The sequence below is a fragment of the Brachionichthys hirsutus genome, chromosome 17 (genome assembly GCF_040956055.1).
Source record: "Brachionichthys hirsutus isolate HB-005 chromosome 17, CSIRO-AGI_Bhir_v1, whole genome shotgun sequence".
Lineage (NCBI taxonomy): Eukaryota > Metazoa > Chordata > Actinopteri > Lophiiformes > Brachionichthyidae > Brachionichthys > Brachionichthys hirsutus.
This window is the reverse complement of record NC_090913.1, coordinates 2,806,824-2,827,915: the sequence shown is the minus strand read 5'-3', so window position 1 is coordinate 2,827,915 and position 21,092 is coordinate 2,806,824. Positions and strand designations below refer to the sequence as shown.

Here is a 21,092-nt window from a genome sequence, read left to right as displayed (position 1 = left end):
TAAACTGGACATGAAGTCATGCAAAAAGACGACTGGTGGAGACGTGCCTAACTTCTACATTTTTATGTCAGGTTATGTGGTCCTTCTCGGAGTTAAGGGTCTGCTGGGTTTTTGATGTAGCTCAACAGCGGCCAATTAAATTGCTCCTGTTAAGGAGAGAGTTATCTCTCCTGCACAGCCAGATGTCCACCCGATGAATTCACACAAGCCGTAATGGCCACTGGGTAACAGGAAACCGGATCGAAAGTCTCCACAGCTGGAGCCGAGACGGAGGGGCAACTGTTGGGTTTCCTCACAGATGGATTCAGTTTAGTCTTTTCACCATATCGCTAAACTCCACTGACTGGCAGTGTGTGTGTGTGTGTGTTCTGCCGGCCGAAATGTTCTCGCGACTGCCCACACGAAACACTCTTTTCCTCCCGGGCGATGATGCTGACAAAAGGGCTGACTGGGGAAGTTTTAATCTCCATCTGTTGGGAAACGAAACGATTGACGGCGCGAAAGAGGGAGCTGACCAAAGGAAATGACAAGATGAGGCGCAAGAGTGAGAATAAGCACTTATATGTAGGGGAAGGGTGGAGGGGGGGTGGGGCTGCATGTTTATAATCCATGGAAATATGGAAATTGCACTCTTGTATCTTTGCTTAGGGAAGGCGAGCATGCATGTGACCAATCATGTTGTTGAGCTGAACAGCGAATGCGGACGTTTTTAAGTGTCATCTCTGGGCTCGCGCCTGAGGAGGGAGACCCAGAGCAACATTCAAGTGTCCCCAAGCTAGAAACTAAAACCCCCTCAGATGCTGTGTTGCTGCCGGTTGTTCAGATGCTTTTATTTGGGGGGAATGAGCAGACAGAATCTGACCACCTCAGATCTAAAAAATCAGCGTTATATTATCACTATGGAGCAGACAAAGTTGTCACGACAACCAGATGCTCTGCTTTTGCCGCATTGCAAATACAAAGGTGTGCTAAGCCAGAGGTTTGTTTCACCAGAACAACTTCTCCAATTGTTCTTCAACCCCCCCCCCCCCCCCAACACACACACACACACACACACACACACACACAAACACACACCACCACCTTTTTGTTTCTGTCAGTGTCCAAATTCAACAGTGTGAAATCCACAGGTTCAATCCCTGGATGGTTAATCTATCCTAATGGTGCTTGATCTTGGCGGTCGGATTGGAAACCCACTTCCTCTGAGGTCATCAGGAGGCGCCACCCTTTCAGGAAGAATAATATCACAACTCCGCTATGCAGCTCTACGTTCCAGTGTGTTGGAGCGACGGTTTGCAGTAAACAGACTGTACGGTCGCAGCGGGCGGAAGGCCGGGGCTCGCCGGCCCCACACTGCCCCCGACCACTGCTGTTATCAGACTGGACTCAAGCATTATTTCCCCTCTAATTCCCTGATAATGTCCGTCCTGCCGCATGGATGGGTCTCAAAGGCAAACCCAGACCCCCACACACCAGCAGAGGCTTTGTCCCCTGTGTGTGTGTGTGTGTGTGTATGTATGTGCGTGCCTGCGCTACAACCCTTTTTCCCGTGGCCCGTTGGTGCTCAGCTGTTCCCCCACAGGAATGACGTATTTTAGGTCCTTGTTATAAAAAGGCACATTTTTAATTCAACAGCAAGACTGTGAAAGTGAAACGGTAGCATAATGATGACGTTTAATTGAAAAGGTGAACATTTTCTTGCTGTCAGGTGGGGCTGTTGAAACCCACAGCAGTGTGTGTGTGTGTGTGTGTGTGTCCGCGTGTGTGTGCCTGTGCATACCACTGTCAGACGGCGACGCCACAGGGCTGGCAGTAAGCAAACTATACCCAGTGGAGTGGGTGACCACTCAGGGGGCAAATCTAGAGCTTGACATGAATTCCCATGGCTCTTTGAGTGTGTGTGTGTGTGTGTGTGTGGGTGGGTGGGTGCACGTGTATTGTATTGTCAATGTCTGACAATCCCCCCCCCTGATCCTTGCTCTTTTTGAAACCCAAGCCATCATGAAAGGCTCCACCCCAGCTGAAATGACGGGGACATCGCCCCGCAGAGCAAAGCTTTTAGCCCGTCTGGCCTGCATGCGGGGAAGTGCACGCCTCTGTGACGTTAGAGCAGCGTGAAGTCATCCATCAAAAGCCTGGATTGCAAATGCTTTGGTGATCTGAAATAGTTGGAAGGGCTCAAAGGAACCGAGGGAACGAGATGTTGTTCCACCGAGGTGTTAATGTCTCCCTCTGCTCAAAGATCACGCACAAGATCTGTCAATTTAGGTATTGAAATACACAATAAAAAATAAAAAGGCATCAGAGTGAGTCCTGCAGGATCAAAGCGAGCTGTGTGAACAGCAGAACGGAAATATGTGGCACGTCCAAGGATCTCTGGGTCTTTAGAATGTCTACGGCTTACGATGGGGTTTTGTTTTACTTCGCATTAACATGGAACTTTGAATTTTAATGTCGCTGTACATGCTCTGCTCAATCTGTGTCCCACCTCCCGTCTTTTTCCTCCCCGTCAGAACCAATAACCAGCTGGTGGCCTTCCTGTCCAAACACAGAGACATGAACTTCATCAAGTCCCACGGGCGGGACAACGCCAGGTGAGACGCAAATGTTCCAAGATTCGTTTTAAACTCCTCTGTCTCTCACTCACACACACACACACACACACACAGTGCATGCATGGTCACCGAATCCTAACTCAATTAGCTCCCATCTGTGGCTTCATTAAAGAACCTTCTTGGTGAGGTGAGTCTGAAGGTTTCCACCGCAGTCACTCCAAAACACACACAAAGCGAGGGAAACTCATCCGGCGTGGACGAGCCAGCGTGACTCGGCGCGCACCGTTTTCATTTTGCAGTCAGATCATTTTATTCAGGACGGTTTGACGAGAGTGCAGCGGTATCTCCCACGACTCGCAGCCGCAGGTATTGTCTGTGTGTGTTTATGCATGATTCATGTGACCCTGAGCCGTAAAGTCAGTAGTCTATAGCGGCGGGAACCATCCGAGCCGTTTGACCGGAGTTCGACTCCTTCTGTGACATTCACAGGAGTAACGCCATCCATCGTGTGCGCTGGGTGTCGCTCGTGTTGCTGCTGACAATGGCGAGTCGTGACAAGTGCGAGCGACACACCTGTCGAGTCTTTTTTACGTCAAAGGACCTTTACAACTCAAATGTATTGCAAGGCTCATTATTCAAATTCAAAATGTTCAAATGATTTATCTCTTAATTTGACTGTGCATCCAGATGTTCTGCACGATTGCATCCCAACTGTTCACGATGTTTGCTTTGAACCCTCTGATTGGAGAGAGAATAAAGAAGAAAGCATCTGCTGATTGCTTTTATTCACGCGGCGGCCTCTTTCTGGGTTTGTCTCTCAGGTTCATCCGTAAGCAGGGTCTGGACCGCCTCTTCTACGAGTGCGACACCCACATGTGGCGTCTGGGCGACCGTAGGATCCCAGAAGGCATTTCGGTGGACGGCGGCTCCGACTGGTTCCTTCTCAACCGCGCCTTCGTCCAATACGTCATCAACTCCGAGGACGACTTGGTCACCAACATGAAGCGCTTCTACGCCTACACTCTGCTGCCAGCCGAGGTACCACACACACACACACACACACACACACACACACGAGATATAACGGTGTAGACGACGTTCGGAATAAAACTGAATGATCTCTGTGAGGAAATTGGTTTTTTATCATGAGCTCCTGTGAATCTCCATTCTATGCTGCTATTCTATTTCCTCTCTAAGAATTTAATCTTGTTGGAAAAAAAACCGCATGCAATTTTCTAATTTACCCCATCTCCCTCCCCTCGACTCCACTTTCTGCTTGTCGATAGTCGTTCTTCCACACGGTGCTGGAAAACAGTGCCCACTGTGAGAGCATGGTGGATAACAACCTGCGCATAACCAACTGGAACCGCAAGCTGGGCTGCAAGTGCCAGTACAAGCACATCGTCGATTGGTGCGGATGCTCCCCGAACGACTTCAAGCCTGTGGACTTCCATCGCTTCCAGGTAGGAAGGAATAACAGCAGCAGGAACGCAAGCTGCAGCCGCCGCGACGGTAGCAGGGTGGAGCCTGATTGATCACAACTACAACATCTCACCCAACAAGTTGCACAAAGAAGTCCAAGTTGTCATTTATCATTTGCAACAGGGGAAGGCTTTGAAGTCAGAAATGTAAAAAAAAAAAGTATTAATAACATAAAGACGTAATTATAGCTAAATAAATTAGAAATAAAAATAAAAGATTACCAAGAGCTACACACACTGGCAAGTCAAGTTGCAAGTCCACTGATATAACGGAATGAATATGAGCTCTGAAGTCAACAAATATGAATAAGTAATGCAGTCTAATCTAATATTATGCAGAAATATGATATAGTCCTCCCATAACCTTGAGCTATATCTCACCCAGGTCTCCTTCGAAAAGGAGGACGAATCTCAAGGGACTTCCTGGTCAAATAAAGTTACGTTAAAAATAAATTACAGTGTAATTCATTATGGGATACAAAGAACATGTAATCGTGTTGTAAAATCGTTTTGGCTGCTAGCAAAAGAAAAGATCCTCCACAGCTGGAAAAAACATGATTACATCTACAGGAAACGAGCACATGTTCAAACATGACTCCCATTGGATTACATTAATTTGCATTACATTAAGTTGCATTTCATGAATTCATATTACATTACATTACTTAAGTAATGATTTTGTGTTAGAAATGAAGTAAAATCAATGTATTTGGTTCCTCTGAAGGACAGCTACCACATTATGTTTAGCACGTAGCCTCCTATAATATAAATATCGATCAAATACATACATCTGGTATGACAAAGAGAGAAGAGGCGTAAAATCATTCTCAACACAATAATATATACAGGCAATATACTCAAACAGTACAATGTCAAAATGATTTAAACAAATATAGACACACATTTAAGTATGTTAAGTCAAATTTGATCAATAGGTTTGGTTCATAGTTTACAAAGTTTCCCTTCCAGGGGTTAAATAAATGTGGTCTTTAGCGCTGCTGCTTGTAAAAGGCTTTACCTTCGAGGCTACACTGTCAGAGACGTCAGATAATGAATGAGCGCGCCACACACACACACACACACACACGTCCCACTCGGTTCCCAATCAATCAACACGTGCAAAATGACATCTCGACCCTAAACCGGAAGGGAAATGAACTCGTTGGATCATCTTTGCAGTGAAAATCATAAATCAAAGTTCAACTTAAAGGGAACGTCTGCATCGCAGTTTGGCTTTTTTAGCATGCTCTTGAACTTCGAGACATTCCTCCCTAATTAAACATCACCTCATGCCGTAACTCCGTGCTCGTTCCTGCACGGCGCGTCCCAGCCGAAGCCGCCACACTGACTTCACTTTTCCCATTCCGTCTGTCTCGCCTGAGTCTGAGCACCGTGCCAACGGGTTACCGCAGGTCCCTGGCGCTGCCGCTGGATCTGGTTGGCGCTCTGCTGCCATGGGAACAAAGCAGCCTATCCTGTACAGCTCATATAGGGGATGGCGAGTAAACAAGGATATAATTTGGTTTGCAAATATGGGGATGGCCTAATGTGCCTTTTTTTTCTTCTTATGCATCATTGTTTAGCCGTGTGTCTCAGAATGCGGCGCGTTTGGGTCGGGTTAGTAGTTTCAGTTGGCAGAACGCAAGAAAGTCCATCCTTTATTTCCACTTGATCTGCAGCCAATCACAGAGGGCGTGCACATCGTCCGCTGCCACAGCACGCTCAGGCCGACTTCGGTGCTTCTTTTTGATTTAGCACCGAGGTGTTCATTGCCGGGGTAAATTGATGAATAGTTTCGCGTCTGGGACTGTAAAGTGGTCTTTGTGTGCAAGCCAAGCCGTGGAGGTGGCAGATTTCATGATCCACCTTCAGCCACGGGAGCAACATTACATCATGGACAGGGAGGGTGAGAAAGACACACGGGCGGAGACAAACACAAGGATGGAGGGAAGGATGAAAGAAAAAACGGTCGAACCACATCAGGCGTTGTTTACGTCTCCAAAGATACACAAGGCATCTCTCTGGTTAGCATAGTAGACCAGACCCGAATGGGTGGAGCTGTTGTTGCATTGTGGGTAACATGGCTATTGGACAAGGAGCTTGGATGTGTGGATTTTGATGCTGCAATTTTGATCCTCGGCCATCATGAATCCGACAACTAGTTCCACGCAATCTTTTAATCACCTCAAAATCAAAAATGATCTGTCCTCATGGTTGTCATGACAACCTCTCCTCCCTTTATTTCTTATCGCTGCCCATACACCACTTCAACACACATCGATCACATCCGTTGCCCTGACGCCATCTCTTTTTTTCCTTATTGGCTCCATTTTTTCCTTCTCTTCATCTCACCCCTCCCTCTTCTCCTTCTGCAGCAAACGGTGCGGCCGACCTTCTTCGCCAGGAAGTTTGAAGCCAGCGTGAACCAGGAGATCGTCAACCAGCTGGATAGCTTTCTGTTTGGACCGTTTCCCCACGGAGCGGCGAGCCTAAACTCGTACTGGGAGAACGCGTACGACGAGCCAGATGGGGTTTCCAGTCTGTCGGACACGCAGCTCACGTACTACCACGCCTTCTCGCGGCTGGGCCTGGCCAGAGCTGGTGCCTCGCTGCAGGGAAACCCAAAGGATCTCAGCTGCAGGTTAGGCTCTGCAAATGCCTTGACTCTCCATTTTCCATGTACGCACAGCGTCTTCATCATTCCACAGAAGTCCAAACGGCCTCTCCAGCTTGACTTTTTAAAGCCAGTCATTTCAGTGTTAGCATGAAAGATCACCACATTTCATGGAAATCGGATTCCAGTGAATACTCCCAATCAGCAGTTGGGAATTCTGGGTAATGCAATTAATAGAGGACACGACAATCTGTCAATTTAACCCTGAGACAATGAGGCTGTATGAGTCGTAGCATCGAACGCTGTCCCTTCAGGCCGCTGTGCTATTAGTGGTAGTTCTATATATATCTACGCATGTGGTGAAACCACATTACGCTTTTATGTTTAATAGGCAAATGGAGCATTTCAGCTTCACGCGCTTTAACAGCAGATCAATGTCGATGCTCGCAGCAGCGTTTAACAGAGGAGCCCTTCAGGAGAGCACTAACTTTATTCCATTCCACTGTCCGAGAGATGGACAGATAGCTGTTAAAACGCAATGGAAAATTAAATGCGATGAATTAAAATAGATGGCAGAGGTTTACGTCGGTAAATGCTTTGCATAAAAAGAAAAGCATGCAATCAAATAGCTAGTGGTGCTATTAATTTGCAAACATTTTAAAGCTGCGTCCTTATGTTCATTGACTTCACTGCATTTGATGTGGGACGGTGCTAATTTAACACAGATGAGAAAACAGGCTTATAATAAATAAAGGGAATATTTCGTTCATGCATGCCTTGCTTTCTTACATTCTGAATTCATGTAAAGGAAATATAAACCTAAAATAAAATGTTTAAAAAAATAATATATAAATGCAGTCTGCCAGCGAGCAGAGTTGTGCTAAAGGTTGTGCTAAATGCGTCATTATTCAACACCACAGTCTACACATTCCGAGGCTTAATATGGTGTCAGACTCTCACGCAGTTCAGAACGCAGCGCCGGTCCAGCATCGGTGCAGCGCCGGTCCAGCATCACAGCCTGGAAACCAGGAAGAATGCACTTTTTTCCATTTTTCCTGGTACTGTTCAACCAATATCAGATAGGATCTCCAGCATGTCGCTGCATAATCACATGACACTGGTTTGTAAAGCGTAGCGTATAAAACATTAATGTACAAAATAGGCCTGATCTAAATAAGCCTCATGTTGTACACACAGGCCTCTGTGTGTTTCTGAAACAAAACCCGACCTTGTCAGAACCAGAAGTCCTGATCGGGACCTACAACCGCCAGTAATGCTGCAAAAACATTAATGTAAACTCGTGTCTCTTAAATGAAGTGGCGCTTGTCGGTTGTGACTCCAATGGAGAGACTGAAGGAAAAGTCTGAATGGAGCTTCTGTAGTGGCTTTGCTGCTTCCGCCTCCCCCTCCTCCTCGCCGCCTCCCACCCTGACAGCCACGTCTCTATTGGGAAAGACGGAGGCGAGAGTGGAGGGCGAGAACAGAAAGCAGGCTGAAAAGAGGAAAGTAAAGGAGAAGGCAAATGGAACAGCAGTAAAAGGCACACGGAGGAGGTGGGAGCGTGTTCAGCCATCCCCGGGGGTCTAAATATTTGCTGTTCCGCTTTCCGGGGTAGCATTTACCAGGACGGGTTGACCCCTGGTCCTTTAGAGGAATACTGATCGGGTTGTGGGCATTTGGGAATGTGTTTGTGTGTGTCTGTGTGTGCGTAAGAGAGACGGGATTCAAGGCAGCTTGAGAGAAACAGAAGGATGAGGAGGAGTTTGGATGTGTTCAGGGAGCAGCTGGGAAGTCTTTCCCAGCAGTGCCCACCCTGGCTGCCCCGAGGGACCCCCCGCCCCTTTCCATATGAAGGGGTACGGAAACCAACAACAGACTATTCAGAGTCGAGTCCTTCATCCGGCTTCTGCTGACTGGATGTGACTGTGTTTGTGCGTTCGGTCTGGCTCAGCTCCTAGTTCGGCCTCCGTGGTCTCCTGCAGCCGGCGGAACGCCGTGCAGGTCTCCGTCTCACGTCTTCTTCATCCGTCCCCTCCACGTCAGAACCGGAACCCATGTTGACACGGCCAGAGACCGGATTGCTTAGCGTAGAAGATGCTGCGTTTGCTTCTGTAGAAGTTGTTGTTTGTTCTTTAATGAACTGATTGTTAATCAATTGGTTTACCGGAATAACCGTATCAAAATCCTTATTATCCGAGGCAAGTTTCAGACATTGCCCTGATGGAATGGGATCTCTCCTTGTCCAGATACTTTCCCATGGGCCACCCGGTGTCAGTGCATCTCTACTTCCAGTCAGACCAGTTCCAGGGCTACCTGGTCAAGCATCGTGCCACCAATCTGGCCACGAGCAAGCTGGAGACGATGGAAACCTGGGTGACGCCCAAGAAGACCTTCAAACTGACCGCCCCGCCCGGCAGCACATTCAGCAGGTTGCAGTTAGCAGAGGTGAGTCAGCACATTGTCTTGCTTTTAAGTCACTTGTTTGGCATCAGTCACAAAACGGAAGGGAAAAAAAAAAACACAAATTACAGCCATTGTCAGGAAATGGGTTCCATTAAAACCCCGAGCGCCACATAGTTATTTCTAAATGCCGCCTATAATTAGTGGTGCGATATACAGCTCATTGTCACCATGACCTTATCCTCATTGCTATGGCGACCTTCCCAAGGCTCGGAGCTGCGCATCTCCACGCAATTAAACCGCCGCCTGTAATGGCCTTGTAAAATGTAAATTGATTGAAATCATCCAGGTTTATTTGGGTGAGCGCCTCGTGTGCCGCTCAGTTGTTGTTTCCTAATGGAACGTCTTCTCACCTTCACAGGAGAACGCGTCCCGTGATTGTCTTGTTATGTTAATCTGTGTTCCTGTTTGCCACCGCGCCGGTCCGGGACAGAAAAGCTTGGCGGTGATGGTGACCGCCACAGAGTCTTTTTTTTTTTTAACAAGGATAAGATCAACCGAGTGGATGAAAGTTCAGCTTCTCTCGCAGGGCCATCGTGCGCATCTCTGCAGGAAGCGGAGCTATCCACAGACTAAACGCCAGACGGCCCACGCTAGCCCCTCTCGCTAAGCCCGGCTTGTTTGTCTGGTGACAGAGGTGTGGATTTTATCTGGATGTTCAGCCAGAGAAAGCGTTCGCTGTCTGGCGCCGTGTCAGTCAATCAGTTCAGCCCATCCGTCATTCCAAAAGCAGCACAGAAAGAGCTTAAAGACGGCCGAACGTAGCGGCGGTGGGCCGGGGGGCTTCTGACGACTCAACAGATATGAGTCACTATCCTGAAGTTGGCCAGATAAACCACATGGATGCCTTCCTCTTCCTCTTCCTCTTCCTCTTCGTCCGTTGGATATAAAAGAAGACAGATGTGTATTTCCTTTCATTCCGGCTGCCGCCTCCCAGCCGCATTCCGTGGCTATTTATTGCATGATTTAGTGCAGCGCCACTTACAACACGGTTAAAGTTGCTATTTCACCTCAGGTTAGCGCTGAGAGGAAGCGTCGGAGTCGCGTCTCATCCCATTTGTGTTTCTCCTATTTTGAATGTACAAACGCTTTCTCCCCTTCCTGTCCCGTAGCTACACGACATAATACAGACAAAACACGCGAACACGTTATCGGCAGCGTTAACAAAGACGCATTTTGGCATTCGCACGTAGTTTCTTTTTGCTCAAAGCTAGATGCAAAGATAAAAACGAAGCAGCTGCCAGCAGCCGGTTAGCTTAGCTGGCAGGAGGGTAAATAGCAAGCTCAGCTGTTCCAGTTTCCTACTAACGACATGCAACGTTATATTTTGTGAGCTTGTGTTGGCGGGTAGATATTTCCTTGACAGAATTTCCACGTGACTGCATCGCACCTTTGAGACAGACGATTGGCTGTCTACATCCCAGTGGAGGCGCAGACAAGGTTTCAGGGTCACGGGGTCAGACGGAAGAAATGGAATAGTCATGGATTATGACTGGTTTTATTTCCTACGAGGTCACACAGGGACTTGAGCAGCAAATGAATTATGTCATATTCATATAAAGCATGCAGTGTGTGAGTCATCATCAGGTCAGGTGAGAGTGTCTCTACAGCGATCGATAAATAACGGTGAAAGCTGCTAAAATTATCAGCTGTCATTACTGATTATTGATTCTCTGTTTATGAACGGAAAATCCATATATTGGTTAAAGGAGTGGAAAATGTGAGAAGATGGGACAGCAGAGATGAGACTTATTGAAAAATGGGGGCAAAGAACAGTTGAGGTTGCCAGATCAGGTTAGAATAACAAAAGCGTGTTTTTTAAGTGAAAGGCGGACGTCGGTCTTAAGCCACAGCTTAATGGGGGGAAGTGTCGAGGGGCGGGTTGAGTGTGGAGGTGGCTACGCTGCAGGCTGAGGATGGAATGGGCCAGGAGTTAATCCCTGTTTGACCCACTTTCATTCTGGAAGAAAGACTTTCGGACCGCTGGGTGGGTTTGTCTGTTAGCTGCAGGTAGAATCACCTCGATTCAGACTTTAATACAGAAATGAGTAGCTTTACATTTACATTGAAGGTGAAACTTCTCTCACACCTAAGTGGATCCGCCCACTCGTCTGTCCTGATATTGCTCCAGGAAGCGGAGCATCGGCTGCAGATTGGCTAAACTGTGGGCAAGAATCAAACGGCAGGAGCAGCAGGAGCAATCGCCTCCTCTCTAGTGGAGTCAGGATCGTCCTCTCAGGACTTGAGAGGACTCTTTTCTCTTTCAGTGGATTATAGTGGAATTTCTCCATCAATACTTCCTTCATTTTCTCCCTGAGGCTTAGGACGAGAGTGCTGCCAATCAATGGGTGTGTGTGTGTGGGGGGGTTACACATGCCAGGTGGTCCGCCTTGAATAAAGTACTGAGATACAGAGGTGCCACACAAGGGCGCTGATTGGTCATTTAAGAAGAAGAACCAGCGAGGTCCGTGGGGCAGGAATGGCAGCGGTCGGTCGGATAATGGAGATGAAAGCGCCGTGTCTTTTACAGATGGCCGAGGCAAACACGTACACACACACACACACACACACACACACACACTTTCTCATGTATGCCGCACTTCACAATTTCAACTCTCCAAGGGTGTAATCACGAGTCGGTTCCAGTCAGCCATTGATCGCCCAGCGGGCTGAGGCCGTGTTAATCAGCTACCAACGCAAGGGTGAGCGCTTCCCCAAGCCGCACCCCTCTCATATTCCTGCCCCGTGTGTGTGTGTGTATCACCCAATCTACCCCATCAATCTTGATTGCACCATGTTTGCACACCATGTTACCCGGCGTGCACACGTACACACACACACACATCCCACCTCTTTGACCACAAGGAAGACATTGAAAGCGTCTCGCCGCGCAGTCTGATTTATTTCTGCACCTTCTTTCGCCTTGTTCTTGATTTCATTTCCGGGGAGAATCCGTGGGATCGGGGACCTGTGCAGCTCAGTTCGCTCACACCAACACACCTAGAGGACTGTTAATTACGTAATCTTACGGGACGTAATCATCTTAAATTGGCTCATTGTTCCACTGGCAGTTCTCCGTTGTGCGGTGGGACGGCAATTAGTCCACATTTCTGCAGCCTGTGGCACTTGAACGTCTCGTAATTCATCTAAGACATATTAGTCTTTGTTATTATTTCTTACATTTTCACATCTGGCTTCTGAAAAAATGATCCTGAAGCCATTGTAATATGAAGTAACCGCTGTGTGGGTGGGTTGGGGGTTGCTGGTGAGTTGTTCTTTGATGAAAACTGCATGCTGATTATCTTTTATCATAATTCAGAACAGATATGGGTTATCCTAATGTGGTCAGACGACGATGCGCGTGTGCAACGTGTTACTTATTCATGAGCCGTGTCCCCTACGGCTTCAACCGTAGCTTCTGCAGCCGCAGATTTAAGCAGCCAGAAAAGCAACGTTGAAAATGACGCCCCGGTGCTGTTTGCATAGATTTCAATTAGTAGGTCAAAAAATACATACATTTGGCTCATGAGCCAACAAAGCAAATGAGCCTTATTGCAAAACCAGTGTCCGTGAGATGCTACCAGGTCTAATATTTCACATTTAGCATCCTTATTGGTATATGATCACAATCCTACATATCCTATCTATTAGAGCCCACAGCTGTAGTCCAGCCACAGATTGATGAGATTTAAAAAAAGGAATGCTTTCCTCACTCGATCTGCGATTCAGACGAGAAAGTAAGTAAACTGACATCTAACCAGCAACAAGAAGGAAGGATTGGAGGACTTAATTACTCGTGGTTTGCACGACTGTTCTGACCTTGGTGTTTGTTGACAGGCAGGGATCTATAACAGTCGAGCAGCTCCATTAAATTGATGCACAGCAGTTCTTGTTACAATCCTCACAAGTCAATAAAATAATGCTTCACCATTTCTGTATCAAGTCACTCCCGACTGTACTTCCCTTCCATCCCTCCCTCCCCCCCCCTTGCTGGCATCAGCGGATTCTTTACCGTTTCCTCCTTGTCTTCCTTATAGCTTCTTCTCCTCCTCGCCGCTGCGTCAGCAGTCATTTCAGTCTGTGCGTTCGCCGCTTGAATAATTTCTATCAGATGCAAATCAAAGGCAAATTGCACTAAAATGCAGAACTTTACCGGCATCAGCTCAATATCGTTGGTGAATCAGACCTTGAGCTGAGGCGGATCGCGATTGCAGGTGATCAGCAGCCACGATCCGTTCTTCTGTTGACTGTGAATTTATATAGCCTCATCTCTCGTACCCCGTCTCCCTCTTTCCTCTCCTCCTCATTTCCTTTTTTTTCCTCCCCCCTTTCCGTTTCCAGATCGGTGCCGATTGGGACGCCAAAGAACGTCTGTTCCGAAACTTTGGCGGCCTGATGGGCCCCATGGACGAAACGGTGGCCATGCAGAAGTGGATTAAAGGAACCAACATCACCGCCACGTTGGTGTGGATTGACCCCACCAACGTTATCGCGGCCACCTACGACATCAAGATAGACGGCAGCGCCGAGTTCACCCACTATCGCCCGCCGCTCAACCAGCCTCTGCGGCCCGGCGTGTGGAGCGTTCGCATCCTGCACCACTGGAGCCCTGTGGCGGAGACACGCTTCCTCATTGCCCCGTCGGCGTTCAACAAGCACCAACCCATCCGACAAGGTCAGAGGGATGTTAGTCGGTGGAGGCTGAGCCGCAGCATCCGTCTATGCATCTTGCGGTGGAAAGTAGCTGCAACTGATTCTCCGGTTCTGTTTTGAGTATTTACAATTCAATTCAATGCAATTCAGTTTTATTTATATCGCGCCAGATCACAACATAAAGTCATCTCAAGGCACTTTACAGGATTAGCAGGGAAAGACCTGCAGGGAAACACAGAACCCAACTTGACCCACAAGAGCAACGGAGGCAAGGAAAAATTTCCCTTTAACGGGCAGAAACCTTGGACAGAACCCAGGCTCATGGTGGACGGCCATCTGTCTGACCGGCTGGGTTGAGAGAGAGAGAGAGAGAGAGAGAGAGAGAGAGAGAAGAGAGTCAAAAACAAGGAGATGTATGGGGAAGTGATAGCAAGACAGAGCAGGAGCAGTCAAAAACAAGATGTATAAGACTAGAAATGCTAATGCTAGCGAGTAATCATGTACATTTTGTAATGTAATAAACCTACGGCAGCTCCTGTTACGCTTTAATCACGCTCCCGATCTGTTCCCGTGTAGTGAGACTTAGAATATGCTGCTTAAGGTGCTCTTCACTATCTGCACACGCTCGTATTTGCATTGCTGCTGTTTGTAATCAAGCCCGTGGGTCTCTGTGGCTGTTTGTCATCAGGTTGCCCTTCGTGTCCCGGCGAGCCGCTCGTGCACGCTAAACACAGTGTTAAACAACAGCACGCTTGGCCCTCCATTAACAACGGTCCCGTTAAATCAGTCATCCAGCATGGATAACGGGCACGGCGGCGTCAGCAGTCGGGTTGCTCTGGGGGCCACATGAGAATTCAGACACCAGCTTCGGCGTGATCGCAGCATTCTCATTTAATAATCTCACTGAGCGGCTTTAATGATGAAGAAACAACAAATAGAGTTCCAGCTTCTGTCTTTGACCTCAGTCTCGGGGGGGGGGGGGGGGGGGGGGCTCCGCTGGGTGGCAGCGACTTAAATATTCATCTCGCTTTTATGGCTGCTTAGGTTCCCATTATGCGATTTGCAGCCCCCCCGATGGAGAAATGCACCTGCTGGTAATTTAACGGCGTGTCACCGTGATGCATTTGTTTTGTAGTTTTTCCCCTTCAGTAATAAGATTGCTAGAGTCACACGGGCGGCTGATGAGGCGCACGTTGCAATTGATTGATAGTTTGTTGGTGATTTATCAAAGCAAATGGGAAATAAAAAAATACAATAAGGTGATTCAGTTCCAGCCTGGAATGACCATTAACTCGACCGTTATAACTCTAATGAAGGTGAAATGTGGGCTGTTTAATTCAGTGAAAGCAGCAACCCGACTGCGTGAAGCTCGAACAAGCTCCGCCTTAAAACACATCGGTGTTGATTTAACGGTTGAAATCACAGATTTCATGCCATTTCCATGCCATTTCCTATTTGAAGCTGCACAACCAGAGAAGTCAGAAATAACGCAGTCATCCTATTGCTGAAGAAAGTGTGCACTAAGATACTTCACGCAGCTCCGACCAGCTGAAAGCTGCTGCGTAGCTCGCCCTTACATTTTAGCATTTAGCAGAAAAACAACTCCAATGAAACTGTGAATTCTATTTGTGGCCGCATTTCATAAGTTACTGATTGAGTCTGTGTATTGACGTGCCTAATCAATCACGGCCCCGGCAAGAAACGGCAGCATTTTAGTCACATTTAGATTAAGCTGTTGGACGTCTTCATAAGTGGCTGACGTTTGTGAGGAGTCGTGCAAACACAATGCACACACACACACACACACACAAACGCGTGTATTATGCAGACGCAGGTGACTTTGTACAGATGGCGCCTCAAAGCGAGCTGCTGGAGGAGGAGCTCGGCTCTGGCTGCAGCTTTCTGTCACCGGTGCATGAACAGAGCCGGCGCCGGCTCAGCCCGGCTCACACTGCATGGCGAGCTGCAGATTTAGAGGCCCAGTGAGGAATTTTACAGCTCCAGCTGAGTGTTTTCGGTTCTCTGCCTGACCTTCATGGGAAGAAAGAATGAGTTTGCGTCTGAGCCTGTTTCCAAAGAAAATTCCACGTCAACAAACGGGATCCGAGTCGGGCCGTCAAAATCAATCCCAGAGAATTAACAAGCATGCCATTATTAATAAAGCAAGTCACGTTTGTTGCTTTGCTATTTTAGAGCTCATGTCTCCCCTTTTGTCCTTTCCTCTCTTTCCCTTCACCTCTTTTACCCCCCTGCAAACCCGACTCCTCCCCCCCAGAGGATACGCTGAAGCTCCACAACGGGCCGGAAAAGAACGGCTACATGGAGCAGAGTTTCCACGGCCTCAACCCAGTGCTCAGCGTCCCCATCAGCCTCGCCTACGTGGAGCGGGCCAAACGGAACGCGGCGCTGTCCGGCCCGGAGCTTGAGCAGTGGATAGACGGCCTGGTGGGCGAGTTGTGGGAGGCGGCCGATGTGTGCGCCGTAGGCCTCACCGCCTGCCCCGTCATGCAGGCCTGTGCCAAGAACCCTTGGAGCTCGCTGAGCCCTGACCCCAAAGCTCACCTGGGCTCACCGCGGGCCGACGGACGCATCAGGTAGCAACGAGACCTCCAGCTGGACAGGAGGCCACGGCGCAAGAGACCCATCGCTGATCTGTATTTATTGAAGCGGTCTGTTACAGGCGGAGGAAACGACTGTGTTCTTCCTCCGACTTGGGAGCAGAAGGGAACAAGAGGGGAAAAGGATCTTTTGGGGAGGTTGCTGCAGGTATCAGGGCAGAAATCGAGGAGAATGATTTTCAGATCTCCCCGCGGGGTTCCTCCTTTAAGGGGATTATGCTGGCTTCGCTATTTCAGTTTCTCAGTGTATTTATTTTTCCTCTCATGGCTGAGTTTTACTGTGATCAAACGTTGCAGCATTTACGCTGCTGCTGAATGAATGATAAAGTCAGCTTTCTGAAGCCCCCGCGTGGGGCGCCGCGGACGAAGGTCGGCTGCAAACAGGCCTTAGCTGGAAGACGTGCACGAGGAGCGAGCCTGGTACGACACGAAACGTGCCTGCCATCATGATCAACCACACGAGACGATGTCTGAGCGATGAGAAAGATTATTAAGATGAAGATTATTTTAGCATCGCTGAAACCAATCAAAGGTTTCTGATCGTTCAGCAACTCCATTCCTGAATCGCTCAAATAAATCATTGATTTTAGTTCAGTGCCTGATCAGGATGTGGAGCCGCATCTGCTGCCGTCACATTTAGTAAATATGGGAAAGAAAGAAAGAAAGAAAAAAAGAACGATTAAACCTGCATAAATTAAATGTCGACATTTTAGTGTTCTAAATTCATAAATGCTGCATTTGTGCTTGTCGTACTGTACTCGTTTGAGACTGAACCTCCGCATGAGGCAGGCTGCTTAATCGAGCCCAGATGTGGCGACGGGATCGGGACAAAGAGGGGATTGTTTTCGTTCTCCTTGTTTCTCTGACCAACCTGCCTCAAAACTTGAAACACACATAATGTCATCTCGACCTTAAAAACTCTCGCCCTATTTAGCGCCATTCTTAACTTTTTTTCCAGCCATTTTGGTGCCATTTTATGTTGCACGCGGTTTTACATGCGGTCTCTGTGTGTGTGACTGAGCGGGGTGAGTCCACAAATCACTATTTATTAAGTTTATATTAATACTGCTATCTTTAGTCAGTGACTAAATAACTGCAACGCTGCCTTGGCAGCATGATGAATATTTTTTGGTGAAGAAAGCCGCCTTTATTTACAAAGGCCAACGGCCCAAACCTGTGCTCGACCTTTGCTACGGCCCTGTGTGTTAGTCAGCGTTGTCCCGTCTCGTTGGTTCTCCTTGTCCTGGTTTCCGGCTGTCTGCCGAGTGCGAGCGGAAACCCTCCCGGCCTGCGAGGTCGCAGGTCGGCGACCTTACGGCCTCACCAAACAGAGGCACTCTTCAGGTCGGACAGCGTCCGGACATCAAAGGACAAAATGCGATTTCTTTTGTGTTTTGCGGTTCCTGTTTCAGAATAATGGCGAGTGGTACAGTGATCTTCATGCTGTGACGATAACGTACAATTTCAAGTCTGTTTATTGACAACTGCGTCATTGATTAGATTGAACGCACATTTGAAGAACTTTTTCCTGCCATCAAAGACAGTCTGTGGACATTTGGGAATGACCACCACATGTGGGTTTTACTTTGAAATTCGCTCCATCTGCAGCCAGTCAGGGCGTTCGATCTGTGATCGCCGACGTCGTTCAGCCGCCACGCGTGCAAAGTGAGTGTTTCTGCACCGACCAATAAAGAGCCATTACTTTTCCTTCGTGTCACCCTCTCTGTCAGATGCGCCTGTCAGAATTACTTTCACTCCTTCCCTGAAACTAAAGGACGATTATTTTTTCGATTTACACCGGCGGCCTTCTGCCGCCACCTTTTAACTCACGGTGCCACCGTGAGCTCGATGACCTTTTGGGGGGGTGAAGAAGAAAAAAAGGCAAATTAAATAAATGTCCGTCATTGTGGAAGTCCCTATTTTGTAACAAAATGATTAACAAATGGAGATGTACATAAGTATTTTGTATTGAAATTATATTGTCGTTGTAAATACAGATGTGGTCACACGGCATCGAATTATGTCGTGTCAATGATTTGGCGCCGAGAGTGAACTGATGGCGTTTATTGATCAGAATATACACAACCTGTTTCAGTGTTGCTGGACAGCTTTGCCTCTCAGAGAAAATCACTCGCCAGATTGTTGTTGTTGTTGCTGTTGTTGTTGCTGTTGTTGTTCTCGCTGGAATGTATGTTGAGCAACCGTTGCACAAATGTCTCCAAACTGACGTTTCCCTGTGATCTTTGTTTCGGGGAGGCTCCGTGTGCCTTAGCTGACTTTTAGATCCTTCTCTGTCCATTTAAAGAAAATGCATCTTTCGTTATTTGTTTCGGTCTGTCGGATTTGTCGAGTGATTCACTGGTACCGCAACGGCAAAAAAAAAAAAGAAGATATGTGCTGTTGTATCTTTATCGATCAGCCTTTTGCCTTCCTTTTTTGGGGGGCGTTTGTTTTACCGTACTTGACTGGCTTGTCTTACTTTTCTCTGACTGCTTTTTGAAAATAAAAATTCTACTGAAAAACAACTCACCGGTCAGATATGTGTATTTTGTGCTCGACACAACAAAACAAGTTTCCTGCAGCATCTTTCTTGTAACTTAAATATTGCTTGCAATAATACAAATCAATATCCAAAGCCACAGTGTTCAGTTTTCTGATCTCATTATCTAACAACATCTATTCATTTCGAATATTGGTTTGATTATGACACTTATATTTTCATTAAGGAACAAGAGTCGGATCCTGCTGGATGAGATAGACATCAATAATCTCATCATCCTGCCTTCAGCTTCTCTGTTTGATTTGTCTGCAGACTCACAGTTCGTGTTTATGTAATGAGGAGTTGATTAATAAAGTTGCCTTTTGTGAATCTGCACATTGACTTTTTATAAAATCCAATACGTTAACATTTATAGATCTAAGGCAGAAAGAACAAAGATATTTTGCATTGTGCTGCAGATAAAGGAGCCTCCCTGTAGGTGATCCATGAGAACGGGATATTATCATTTAAGAGGTCTGCTTCGATTTAGAATGTAAAATAAGAACTACTGCCAAGCAAAGATGTGTTTCTTTATTAGGAAAGATTTATTAATCTACGGTATATAAAATAATTGATTCAAATTAATATGCTTTATATCCTCTTGATTTTATGGTAAATAAATATGAGAATATACAATTGTGGTATTTGGTTTATGACAAATGTTGAGATTTCTGAAAAAAAAACTATTTGTTTCCACCCATCCTTATTTTTTTGTTATGATGATGCACTGTAAATATAATGCGTGTTGGCTGTGTAAACAACAACAAAACTTAAGAATGCAACAAATGGCTGCAAACAATCCGAGCTACGTTCACACACACAGGAAGCGGCCACGATGGACAGATAAACAAGTCCTGCTTAACACAGAGACGATGGACAGATAAACAAGTCCTGCTTAACACAGAGACCCGCCAACGAGCACAAACACGTCTCCGGTTAACGTTAAAAGTTCTCTTTGTGTTTGGGAGAGTTCCCCGGAGTGCAACACGGTGCTGCGAATGTCTGACAGCCCGGGAACGATGTCGGCACATCCTGTTACTGTCCCATAAGACTCGGCACAAGAAGCCAAATTAGTCCTCACTCTTTCGTGTGTGTGTGTGTGTGTGTGTGTGTTTAAGCCTACATGCACGTGTGGCTGTCATGGATGAGGATGAGCGTGTCCTGTTTGTTCGACTAATAGCTTTGGCTTCGGATCATGTTCAGCTTTGCAGCTCGCCGGCTCATGTGCTGCTTGATTGATTAGCACTGCTGCTAAAGAGAGACTGTAACAGTGACACACACACACACACACACACACACACACAGTATCACACAAGTATAGCTGTCACGGTACTTCCTGTCTCTGATCACACACAGGGGGATCTGAAACCACTGCCCGGTTGGATTTACCACAGCTTGTGGATGTAGTTTGTGTTAAAATGACTTATTGACGAATCCCATTGATGCATCTGTTGTGTTTTGGTTTTATGTGTGTGTTTAAACCATCTTTAAATAGAAAGATAACATAATTACGAAGCTTTACGGTCATTTAGGGTTTATTTAGTGTTGCTGTGTCCTGTCCTCACCTTTTCCTGTCTGCTCGCCGCCCTGCTGTGCATCTGTAAAATATGAATGCCTGTTTGTGCACATCACTCCTCCTCACTTAAATCCAAAGTAGTGGGCATTAGGTGCCCCTCAGGTTCACTAACCCTCCATGCAGAGAGATGCTTAATGATTGATTTCTCCTCTTAAACCTCATCCTCTATCTGTAGCCTGCAGCCCTGAGATACTGCACGTCGAGGCGTTCACATTCCAGCTGACAGAACTGTTTTGCAGTCAAACTTATCTTTAAACCAAGCCAGCATCCTCACAGTACGCTGAATGCAAAATATGAAAAATAATATCGCGCTTACAAATGGTCCAAACAAAGAACGCATTTAGCGTGCACAATGGTAAAGGAGCTTATCGCTCCAACACGGAGGACTCAGTCAAAGGAGGCAAGCTGAAAGTGAAAAAGATTATTTTGCAGTTTTGTTCAGATATTTTTTAACAATAATGTTAAAGAGGGGCAAAGTGACTGGGGAGCACCGGCGGCGTGGTGGGAGCGTCAGACTGCTCTCTTTTGCATTTGGAGATGTGATTATTGGCGTCTCTCACCCAAACCAGTTAGTGTCCCTAGACAGCAGACTCAGG

At 47.1% G+C, this 21,092-nt stretch overlaps 1 protein-coding gene across 1 annotated transcript in view; it reads left to right on the top strand.

The window, feature by feature from the left end:
• The window catches only part of xylt1 (xylosyltransferase I), a 47,087-nt gene extending 30,726 nt beyond the window's left edge, over nucleotides 1-16,361 (top strand). The window contains exons 5-11 of the mRNA XM_068751102.1: nucleotides 2,514-2,594; nucleotides 3,377-3,593; nucleotides 3,842-4,018; nucleotides 6,412-6,677; nucleotides 8,897-9,095; nucleotides 13,452-13,785; nucleotides 16,039-16,361. Of these exons, the coding sequence (XP_068607203.1) occupies nucleotides 2,514-2,594; nucleotides 3,377-3,593; nucleotides 3,842-4,018; nucleotides 6,412-6,677; nucleotides 8,897-9,095; nucleotides 13,452-13,785; nucleotides 16,039-16,361 (1,597 nt within the window). The remainder of the gene's footprint in view (nucleotides 1-2,513; nucleotides 2,595-3,376; nucleotides 3,594-3,841; nucleotides 4,019-6,411; nucleotides 6,678-8,896; nucleotides 9,096-13,451; nucleotides 13,786-16,038) is intronic.
• The last annotated feature ends 4,731 nt before the right edge of the window (nucleotides 16,362-21,092 follow it).